General features: G+C 41.6%; 1 protein-coding gene across 3 annotated transcripts in view; it reads left to right on the top strand.

The window, feature by feature from the left end:
* Positions 1-4,995, top strand: part of PUS7L (pseudouridine synthase 7 like) — a 34,237-nt gene extending 29,242 nt beyond the window's left edge. For all 3 annotated transcript variants that reach the window (XM_044280364.1, XM_044280365.1, XM_044280363.1), the window contains one exon: positions 4,615-4,995. In XM_044280364.1, the coding sequence (XP_044136299.1) occupies positions 4,615-4,938 (324 nt within the window). In that variant the 3' untranslated portion in view covers positions 4,939-4,995. The remainder of the gene's footprint in view (positions 1-4,614) is intronic.
* Positions 4,996-12,198: the final 7,203 nt, after the last annotated feature.

Below are 12,198 nucleotides of genomic sequence, written 5' to 3'. Positions count from 1 at the left end.
GTGACACATAAAGTTCTTTTTTTAATTTTAAATGCTTTGTGTAAAAGTGGTAAAACTGAAAAAAATTAAATAAAACATAAAATTGGTATCTCTGTAATCATACTGACCAGCAGAATAATGCTAATGTGTCATTTTTCCCATATCGTGTTCACCCGAATAACAAAACCCAAAAAGCAATGGCAGAGTTGCCACCTTTACTTTATCCTGCTTCTCAAAAAGCTAAATAAAAAGTGATCAAAAAGTCATACGTATCCCAAAATAGTACTGATGATTATGGCAACTCATCCGCAAAGAATAAGTCCTCACATAGCTCTGTTGAGAAAATAATAAAATGTATGGTGGTCAGAAACTGATTGTACTGGTACCCCAATCTATCAAAATCTGTGCTACAAAAGCCAAAAGGTGTGTCACGTGCCGGAGGCCCAAGGCAGACCTCCGGGACGTCTTGCAAACAGGACACAGGCAAAATGCAGACCAGGGACCAACAGAGTAGTTTATTACACATACAGTTGCAAGAAAAAGTATGTGAACCCTTTGGAATGATATGGATTTCTGCACAAATTGGTCATAAAATGTGATCTGATCTTCATCTAAGTCACAACAATAGACAATCACAGTCTGTTTAAACTAATAACACACAAATAATTAAATATTACCATGTGTTTATTGAACACACCATGTAAACATTCACAGTGCAGGTGGAAAAAGTATGTGAACTCCTAGACTAATGACATCTCCAAGAGCTAATTGAAGTGGTGTGTCAGCGAACTGGAGTCCAATCAATGAGATGAGATTGAGGTGTTGGTTACAGCTGCCCTCCCCTATAAAAAACACACACCAGTTCTGGGTTTGCTTTTCACAAGAAGCATTGCCTGATGTGAATGATGTCTCGCACAAAAGAGCTCTCAGAAGACATACGATTAAGAATTGTTGACTTGCATAAAGCTGGAAAGGGTTATAAAAGTATCTCCAAAAGCCTTGCTGTTCATTAGTCCACGGTAAGACAAATTGTCTATAAATGGAGAAAGTTCCGCACTGCTGCTACTCTCCCTAGGAGTGGCCGTCCTGTAAAGATGACTGCAAGAGCACAGCTCAGACTGTTCAATGAGGTAAAGAAGAATCCTAGAGTGTCAGCTAAAGACTTACAAAAGTCTCTGGCATATGCTAACATCCATGTTAGCGAATCTACGATATGTAAAACACTAAAGAAGAATGGATTTCATGGGAGGATACCACAAAGGAAGCCACTGCTGTCAAAAAAAACCATTGCTGCACGTTTACAGTTTGCACAAGAGCACCTGGATGTTACACAGCAGTACTGGCAAATATTCTGTGGACAGATGAAACCAAAGTTGAGTTGTTTGGAAGAAACACACAACACTATGTGTGGAGAAAAAGAGGCACAGCACACCAACATCAAAACCTCATCCCAACTGTGAAGTATGGTGGTGGGGGCATCATGGTTTGGGGCTGCTTTGCTGTGTCAGGGCCTGGATGGATTGCTAAAAATTAATTCCCAAGTTTATCAAGACATTTTGCAGGAGAACTTAAGGCCATCTGTCCACCAGCTGAAGCTCAACAGAAGATGGGTGTTGCAACAGGGCAACGACCCAAAGCATAGAAGTAAATCAACAACAGAATGGCTTAAACAGAAGAAAATACGCCTTCTGGAGTGGCCCAGTCAGAGTCCTGACCTCAACCCGATTGAGATGCTGTGGCATGACCTCAAGAAAGCGATTCACACCAGACATCCCAAGAATATTGCTGAACTGAAACAGTTCTGTAAAGAGGAATGGCCAATAATTACTCCTGACCGTTGTGGACGTCTGATCTGCAACTACAGAAAAACGTTTGGTTGAAGTTATAGCTGCCAAAGGAGGTTCAACCAGTTATTAAATCCAAGGGTTCACATACTTTTTCCACATGCACTGTGAATGTTTACATGGTGTGTTCAATAAAAACATGGGAACATTTAATTCTTTGTGTGTTATTAGTTTAAGCAGACTGTGATGGTCTATTGTTGTGACTTAGATGAAGATCAGATCACATTTTATGACCAATTTGTGCAGAAATCCATATCATTCCAAAGGGTTCACATACTTTTTCTTGCAACTGTATAATAAAGGAACATGACAGTAAGATATGCAGGTTAGGCAATAGTGGTAGAACTACCACAGGACCAAGTGCATCAGCAGACCAGAGGCAAAACCCAGAGGGCGGAGAGCCAGTGAACCCCGTTCTTCACAGAGCCCCTGGTGGTGGGGATGAACTGGGCTGAGGGCTCACTGGTCACACCTCCAGGAAGGTCCCGGTACACTTGGCCCCTACCTGCAAAGAACCACACTGGTGCAAGCACCAGCAGAACAGACAACAGAACTGGAACCCAAGCAAACACAGGACATGGATCAGACAACAAGACAAAGTGGAACCAGCAGAGAAGCAGATGCCTGGACCCCATGCAGAATGGAAGCATGGCAGTCTCAGGCAGAGCTGCACACAGACAAGAGATCCTCCCTCCGGAGAACCCAGGGACCCTCTGGACTGCAGGACAGACTAGATCAGAAGCAGTTTAGCACTGCCAAGCTATCCGATGCAGTTAGAGCACTGCTAGGCTAGACATGGAACAGAGTGGATCCAGACAGAGAACAGGTACAGGAGATCAGGTAATGCATGGACAAGGATAACAACATCAATACAGAACAGGTACAAAATATCAGGCAAGGGAATAACAACAATGCATTACCAGGCGACACCACAAACAAGGGCAGATGGCAAAACCCACTAGGTCAGCAGCGAGGGGCTACACCCAGTAAGGCACAAGACAGACTGACCCCCTGAGTGAGCAGCAAGACAGAAGATAGACTGACATATGCCCCACAACTCACAGATGGACATATGCCCCACAGCTTATCAGAACCATGAGTACCAGAACCATAGAACATACAATCATAAGTGTATTCAAACTCAGTCCCTGTTCACACTCAAGGCCGCAGCCAGCACGCATTGCAGAACCAGCATGTATGGGAACACCCATAGCCAGTACACAAAGCACATGCAGCCAGCCTGCACGGCATCAGAGACAGGAGCCACAGAGATGCAGACACGGGAAGCCACAAACCCAGGCCACAGTTCACACACTACACCGCAGCCAGCACGCAGTCCCAAGCAACTAGCATACACAGGTGTTAGCCTGCAGCCAGTACGCGAGGGAGCCTGCAGCCAGCCTACACGGCACCAGAGACAGAAGCTGCACAGAGATACAGACACGAGAAGTACACACATTCATGGGCATAGTTCACACACACACCACAGCCAGCACGCAGCTCCAAGCAACCAGCATACACAGGAAACAGCCAGCAGTCAGTACGCAAGAGAGCCTGCAGCCAGCCTACACGGTCACAACTGTCACAGTGAACCGCACCGTGACAAGGTGATACTTCCCTTCTGAACCCTGATCATAACCAAACAACAGTTTATGTCCACATTTATGAGATTTCAATACCCAGCAGTATCCACCTAACAATTAAAGGGTGAGATGTGAGTCTCAGATGTCACTAGCTGAGCACAGCATACGCACTCCACTCCTCAATAAATACCTTGAGTGGTGTAGTTTCTGAAATTGGGTCACTTCTTAGGTGTTCCATTTATTATTTTACCCCAGAGCTTCTACAATTGTCAGCACAAACAGTGTAAATTATCACCAGATTGGGCCTCTAATGCACATGGTGCTCTTTTACTCCTCAGCACTGCTGTACAGGTGAATATCGTGCAAACGTCCATTTATTTCAGTGATGCAAATTAAAAGGAATTGCATTAATGCAGCTTAAAATTTGAATTTTGTGAAAAGGTTCAATATTCTAGGCTTAAAGTGTCACTCCATAAACAGAGTAATAAATATTGAGGGTCTTGTGCTGCTAACCCTTGCTGCCCTCACAGGAGAACATGGATTAAAATGTAAAATCGGCAAAAACAAGTGAAATTTTAAAATTTCACCTCCATTTTCCTTTAACCCTTTCTACCCCGGGCCAGTTTTCACCTTCCTGCCCAGGCCATCTTTTGCAAATCCGACATGTGTCACTTTATGTGGTAATAACTTTTGAACACTTTTATTTATCCAGGCCATTCTGAGATTGTTTTCTCGTGACACATTGTACTTCATGACAGTGGTAAATTTGAGTCAATATATTTCAACTTTATTTATGAAAAAAAATCCCAAATTTTGAAAACATTTGGGATGTCCTGAAGGGGTTAAAGAAGTTTTCCAACTCTTTAATATTGATGATCTATCCTCAGGAAAGGCCCTCAATATCAGATCAGCGGGATCTGTCTCCCCCAAGCACCTCCCGTTGATCAGATGTTTGAAGAGACCACGGTGCTCTAGTCTCTTCCTAGGCCAGTGACATGATCGGTCACATGACCTAGATTTGCTCAATTCCATTCAGGTGAATAGGGCTGAGCGGCAATGCCAAGCAGGAGGCCCCGACCTCTTCAAGCAACTGATCTGCAGGGATGCCAGGATGTTTCTGGTATAACATTTTGATTAAGCATTCTTAGCTGCTGCTGTAGATCTGTCTTTTTGCGTCTTTTTATGTCTGATCTATCTTTTTATTCTAGGTAGTTCTTCCAATGCCAGGACACAGCATCAAATACCCTACTAATCAGGTTGGAGAGTGGTATAAAGAAGCTCTTGCGAGTGCTGGGCTGCAGTCCTGTAAATTTCGAGTTGGCACATTACAGTTGAACATTCCTGGCTGTTACAGGCATATAATAAAATATCCACATCATTTGATTTATGAACTCGTGGTAGAGATTGATAAGCAAAGTCAGGAAACAGATTCCAAACATACTAAGAAAACAACATTAAAGTTGTCATTTCAGTTAGATTCTTCCTGTTATGCTACTGTTTATCTCCGAGAGATGATGAAGTGTAACTTTTAATGCTCCATAATCTGTGATTGTAACTAATATTATATGTCAAATAAACAAGTTTTTCAATTTTCTTTATACTTTGCTTATAATTCTAAAGAAATAAAAAGTCATATAATAGCATGCATTATTAGCCAAGCGCAGTGCTAGGAGCATTCTTATTCTGGAAATGGGCAACTGGACTGAGGAGCAATAAACACACACAATCTTACCAGTCCCACACTGCTGCTGTTCAATTGTGGCTTCAGCCAACTTCCACCTCCTGTCATGGCCTAAAGGGGACCTTTTACCGGTCCTGACATTACAATATAAGTACCTGGCAGTGTAGGACATATTGAGCAGTTGTGATATTGCTTATGTTTTTTTCTATGTGCTGCTCTGTTCCCCCACTGTGCCCCCCTTTTGGTTTCCCGCCCTGTATGCTAATCAATACCATCGTTACAGGGAGGAGGAGACAGATGTGTTTCTCAGGGGGCGTCTCCTCTGAGAAACACAGTCATCTCCTCCTCCCTGTACCGATAGTATGGATTAGCATACAGGGCAGGAAACTAGAACGAGGGGCACATCGGAAAAAAAATTAGCAATATCGCATCTCGTCAATATGCCCTACAATGCCAGGTATTTACATGTCAGGATTGGTGAAAGGTCCTCTTTAATAAGCTGGAAAGGCCTGGTCAGCCAATCACTGATGAGCCAGGTCACTGCAAAGTACATTAACTGGATGAGCAGCCTTTCCTGATATTTCCGGTGTGTCGAACCTGGAGAGGAAATAGAGAGCAATGGAAGAAAGAAAGCTGTCTCTGTATTGCGACCTATTAATGTCTGACCCTTTAAACCCTTTAGGACACAGCCTTATACCACCTTAAGGACCAGGCCATTTTTTGCAAATCTGACCAGTGTCACTTTAAGTGTTGATAACTTTAAAACGCTTTGACTTATCCAGGCCATTCTGAGATAGTTGTTTCGTCACATATTGTACTTCATGACACTGGTAAAATGAAGTAAAAAAAAATGCATTTTTATTTATAAAAAAAATACCAAATTTACCAAAAATTTATTTAAAAAAATGATAATTTCCAAGTTTCAATTTCTCTACTTTTATAATACATAGTAATACCTCCAAAAATAGTTATTACTTTAAATTCCCCATATGTCTACTTCATGTTTGGATCATTTTAGGAATGATATTTTATTTATTGGGGATATTACAAGGCTTATAAGTTTAGAAGCAAATCTTTAAAAACCCAATTTTTAGGGACCAGTTCAGGTCTGAAGTCACTTTGCGAGGCTTACATAATAGAAACCACCCAAAAATGACCCCATTCTAGAAACTACACCCCTAAAGGTATTCAAAACTGATTTTACAAACGTCGTTAACCCTTTAGGTGTTCCACAAGAGTTATTGGCAAATGGAGATTAAATTTCTGAATTTAAATTTTGGGGCACATTTTCCATTTTAATCCATTTTTCCCAGTAACAAAGCAAGGGTTAACAGCCAAACAAAACTCAATATTTATGGCCCTGATTCTGTAGTTTACAGAAACACCCCATAAGTGGTCGTAAACTGCTGTACGGGCACACGGCAGGGCGCAGAAGAAAAGGAATGCCATATGGATTTTGGAAGCCGGATTTTGCTGGAATGGTTTTTTTGACACCATGTCCCATTTGAAGCCCCCCTGATGCACCGCTAGAGTAGAAACTCCAAAAAAGTGACCCCATTTTAGAAACTACGGGATAGGGTGGCAGTATTGTTGGTACTAGTTTAGGGTACATATGATTTTTGGTTGCTCTATATTACTTTTTGTGAGGCAACGTAACAAGAAATAGCTGTTTTGGCACAGTTTTTATTTTTTGTTATTTACAACATTCATCTGACAGGTTAGATAATGTGATATTTTTATAGACCAGGTTGTCACGGATGCGGCGAAACCTAATATGTATACTTTTTTTTTTATTTATGTAAGTTTTACACAATGATTTCTTTTTTGAAACAAAAAAAATCATGTTTTAGTGTTTCCATAGTCTGAGAGCCATAGTTTTTTCAGTTTTTGGGCGATTACCTTGGGTAGGGTATGATTTTTGCGGGATGAGATGACGGTTTTATTGGCAATATTTTGGGGTGCGTGTGACTTTTTGATCGCTTGCTATTACACTTTTTGTGATGTAAGGTGACAAAAAATTGTTTATTTAGCACAGTTTTTATTTTACATTTTTCACGGTGTTCATCTGAGGGGTTAGGTCATGTGATATTTTAATATAGAGCTGGTCGATACGGACGCGGCGATACCTAATATGTATACTTTTTATTTATTTATGTACATTTTACACAATAATATCATTTTTGAAACAAAAAAACAATCATGTTTTAGTGTCTCCATATTCTGAGCCATAGTTTTTTTATTTTTTGGGCGATTGTCTCAGATAGGGGCTCATTTTTTGCGTGATTAGGTGACGGTTAGATTGGTACTATTTTGGGGAGCATATGACTTTTTGATCGCTTGCTATTACACTTTTTGTGATGTAAGGTGACAAAAAATGGTTTATTTAGCACAGTTTTTATTTTTTACGGTGTTCATCTGAGGGGTTAGGTCATGTGATATGTTTATAGAGCCGGTCGATACGGACGCAGCGATACCTAATATTTATACTTTTTTTTTTCCCCCTATTTTTTACCAATTTTTTTAAACTTTATTTCGGGAAAATTACGTTTTTGTTTATTTTTACTTAAAACTTTAAATTTATGGGAAGAAACTTTATTTTTTCAACTTTTTTTTCACTTTATTTTTTGTTCCACTTTGGGACTTGAACTTTTGGGGGTCTAATCCTTTACAATGCATTCCAATACTTCTGTATTGGAATGCATTGGCTGTATGAGTAATACTGTGTGTATTACTCATACAGCTTCCGGCCTGTGAGATCCAAAGGGCTGGATCTCACAGGCTCGTCACCAGAGGGCAGCGCGGTTCCTTCCTTAGGCATCCCGCTGCCTTCCATGCCATCGGGTCCCCCCTACAATCGCCGACGCGGGGGGGGGGGCATTTAGCCAAGGTGCCTGCTCAGCGATTGAGCAGGCACCGGGTTCCGATCACCGCCCACCGGGCGGCGGTGATCAGAAATACACAGGACGTACCCGTCCTTAAGTACCAGGACATTAGGGCGTACCGGTACACACTGTGTCCTGAAGAGGTTAACAGGTCTTGCAGCTTGACTTGGGAGGTAAGTCAAACCAGAACCTTTAAGTTACCCGTCTGCAGACAGCTGTTTGGGAATTTTGCCCCTTATCAGTGCAGTGCAGGTTACCAGTTGGCTAGGTGGGCGGCTAGTGATGTAGGTTTACAGGGCTACTGTTTCTCATTGTGGAGACTAGCCGGTAGTGTATGTTGAATTATAGACCAGGCAGTGCTCTGTGGGAGAGAGGGTATGTAAATTGGCTGTGACCCGGGAGGAGAAAGCCTGCCTCTTCAGTGTCACTGATGAGGGGCAAGAACCCTGAAACAGCTTTCTGCAGTATGGTGTATTTTAAATATGGAGAAGTTTGTGATTTGGCTTATATCCCTACTCATGTTACAAAGCCTGGTAAAGGCTCAGACATTCCGACCTTCAATATATGGCGCTAAAGCATTTCCCCAAGAGCTTATAAGACTTCTTACAACAACTAGCAGTCTTTACAAGGGGAAACAGTACCCCCCTCAACCTATTTTTATTACCACAAGCTGTCTTGAGAGTGTACCTTTAAAAATAAAATATATGGTATATATATATATAATATATATATATATATATATATATATATATATATCTAGGAAAATGACATTGTAAAAAATTTTTTTTAGCCTGTATCATAGTAACATAGTACATAAGGCCGAAAAAAGACATTTGTCCATCTAGTTCAGCCTGTTTTCCTGCAAGTTGATCCAGAGGAAGGCAAAACAAACCCTGTGAGGTAGAAGCCAATTTTACCCACTTTAGGGGAATAAAAAATTCCTTCCCGACTCCAATCAGGCTACCAGAATAACTCCCTGGATCACCGACCCCTCTCTAGTAGCTATAGCCTGTAATATTATTACACTCCAGAAATACATCCAGGCCCCTCTTGAATTCCTTTATTGTACTCACCATCACCACCTCCTCAGGCAGAGAGTTCCATAGTCTCACTGCTCTTACCGTAAAGAATCCTCTTCTATGTTTGTGTACAAACCTTCTTTCCTCCAGACGCAGAGGATGTCCCCTCGTCACAGTCACAGTCCTGGGGATAAATAGATGATGGGATAGCTCTCTGTACTGACCCCTGATATATTTATACATATTAATTAGATTTCCCCTTAGTCGTCTTTTTTATAAAGTGAATAACCCTAATTTTGATAATCTTTCAGGGTACTGTAGTTGCCCCATTCCAGTTATTACTTTAGTTGCCCTCCTCTGGACCCTTTCCAGTTCTGCTATCATCTGTCATACTTTAATAATGTGAGATTTGACCCAAGCTATACCATCAAATAGCATTTCAAAGACCAAGACACCCTCTCTTGGCCTCTATGCGGTGATGATAACCTTTACCATTTCCTTATGTGGAGACTACACACTTCACAGAAGTTTCGGGCCTTGTAGATATTACTTCTAATCATCTTCTGATTAAGGGCTACATTGGTCAAAATAGTTAAGAAAATCTATAGTTTGATTTATAAGGTGCTTTAAGATACTTTGATTTATGGAGTGCTTTATGATTACTTGTGTTTGTGCCTCTTGAGTTGCATTTTATTTTTATCCAGCAGGTGGCAGTAGAAATTTAGAAAGCAACTAGAAATAAGAGTTAGTTTTAATGATATCGGTTGCATGGAGGGGGTTCTGTTAAAACTTCACTTTTAATTATAAATATCTAAAATGTCTGATTCACAATGTATTAGCATCATTCATGAGCCCATACACACCAGTGTCCTCTACCATCTCCTGAGCCAGTGACGGACAGTGACACGCTGCCCTGACTTACACAGTCCCTTCAGTCCTCAGAGACTCAGCCCCTTGATGCGTAGACTCCACACTTCGTTTAGGACGACCACATACTACCATTGCACTCCGCTTTGGTCCTAAACTGTTTCTGAGCATGGCGGGCGGGTAAAGAACTTGCTGAGTAGTATGATGATGTTCTTTATCAGTGCCAGTTCCTCCTGAGTCCTGACGCTTACTAGCACAGCATTGGAGTCTGTCTACCAGTGCCACTGTATATGTGGCGGGCCCTGAAAGTAAATAATCAATTAGTCCTAGGTAGCTACTTTCATTACCCCAAAAAGGAGGCCATCAGTCCCAGGACAGTGGGGCACAACAATACAACACACAGAATGGAAACCATAATCTATATAACAGTGTCAGCCAAATTAGGCTAGAACAAAACCACATAATTCATTGTTTTACTCACACAACTTGGAGCCTACTCCGATATTTAACTTTTCTCGCTGCCTCCAGGAGTTTGGACACTACAGGGATGAGGTATAAGAGGAGAGGACACCAACTTCTAGCATGTCCAAGCCATAATTATATGATATTAGAGGAATGAGTTATAAGAGGAGAATACCACAACTCCCACCATGTTCAGGCTGTTATGTAATATCAAATAATATTACAGGGAGGAGGTATAAGAGGAGAGGACTACAACTCCCAGCATGTCCAGGCCATTATTATATAATATCAGAGGACATTACAGGTAGAAAGTATAAGTGTAGTAAACTATAACTCCCAGCATTTATCTGGCTTATATTAAATCCATAGTTTTTCCACTTTCTTTTCTCCACAAAAAAGCTCCTTAACGACCACTTTTTCTCCTTACAGCTGAACTCAGTCCCCTTTTGCACTGATCACATGATGGTGATGTCATCACGGGTCCATCACCACCACTTTTCCTCTCCACTGCTAAGCTCTGCCCCCTCCTGCACTGAACACATGATGTTGACATCATCACAAGTCCTTCAGCTCTTGCAGTGTAGATACAGATCAAATCTTGGTCAGTAAGGTTATGACTGCTACGGTGGTCGTTATGCCCCTGTTTAGTGACATTTTGGACAAGGGTTATAATTGACCAGTTAGACAGTGGTTTACTGGTGTTAACTGAATTGTAGCAGGGCAGTTGTGCCTGCATAGCCCTATAATACTGGTAGTTCAATTCCAACTTACTTCTTAGGGTATGGCCATATGGGAAGGTTTTTTTATGAAGTGCTTGAAAACACTCATAAAGAAAGAGAAAGTATTAAGCTACTACTTCTCTTTTTTTGAATCAACCTCTGATTTTGGCTTTTAAAACTGTATTAAAAAAAACCTGCATGTGTGGCCATAGCTTAAAGGGGTTATCCAATTTCACAAACAGCCCCCACCCCTCATGTGCCAAGCCCCTCACAGGTAATATACTTACCCCGCTCCCTGCTCTGCTCCTGGTCTCCGCACGCACCTCCGTTGCTGCTTCTCCCTGTACATGGATGAAAACATCCGGTGTCGGGTCAGAGCAGCCAATGGCAGGCGGGGACAAGTCTCCCTAGCATTGCGGTTGTCTTATGACACCAGATGTTTTTATCCGTGTACAGGGAGAAGCAGCAACGGAGGTGCGGGGACCAGGAGCGGCGCAGGAAGCGGGGTATGTATATTACCTGTGAGAGGCCTGGCATAAGGAGGGGGGGGGGGGGAGTTTGTGAAATTGGATAACCCCTTTAAGAGTGGAAAATTGAATGCGGCAAACACCTCAAAAAGAGTGACCCAAGTTAACGCACTGGAAGTGGCCATTGTCCTAACAAAATATCCTTAGAATAGAACTTAGAATAGAACGCGTTTCCTTAGCTTTCTACCAGCTAATCAGGAACACAAAAAGAGCAGCATGGTCTCAGGATCTTAAGTTAAAAGGCAGTAGCAACATCTGTTAGATCAGTGATCTTTATTTCTAAGATCATTATTTCATGCCCCCTCAGAAGCTTGGCTATTAACACTCCTTCAAAGGCTGAATAGGTTGGATAGCAATAATTGACCTGATAAATGGAACATTATATAGATCTGGATACTGAGAGCATTAATGTGATTAGGGGGGGAAACAATTTGATCATATGACTGTGTGGGCTTTTAAAAGGAGAAACTTGTAAATGTGTGATAGGCCATGGCTAAGAACCCCGAGGTTCAAAATGCATAGGATGGTAGTGTGGACATGTGCTCTATGGATTTTATTATGTTCTAATAAAGCAACAAGATATTCAGAAACGCCTTCTTGTTGGACTTGTTTAGCATACAGCTGCATACATTGGA

The sequence above is a fragment of the Bufo gargarizans genome, chromosome 2 (genome assembly GCF_014858855.1).
Source record: "Bufo gargarizans isolate SCDJY-AF-19 chromosome 2, ASM1485885v1, whole genome shotgun sequence".
Lineage (NCBI taxonomy): Eukaryota > Metazoa > Chordata > Amphibia > Anura > Bufonidae > Bufo > Bufo gargarizans.
This window is presented reverse-complemented; position numbering and strand designations above follow the sequence as displayed.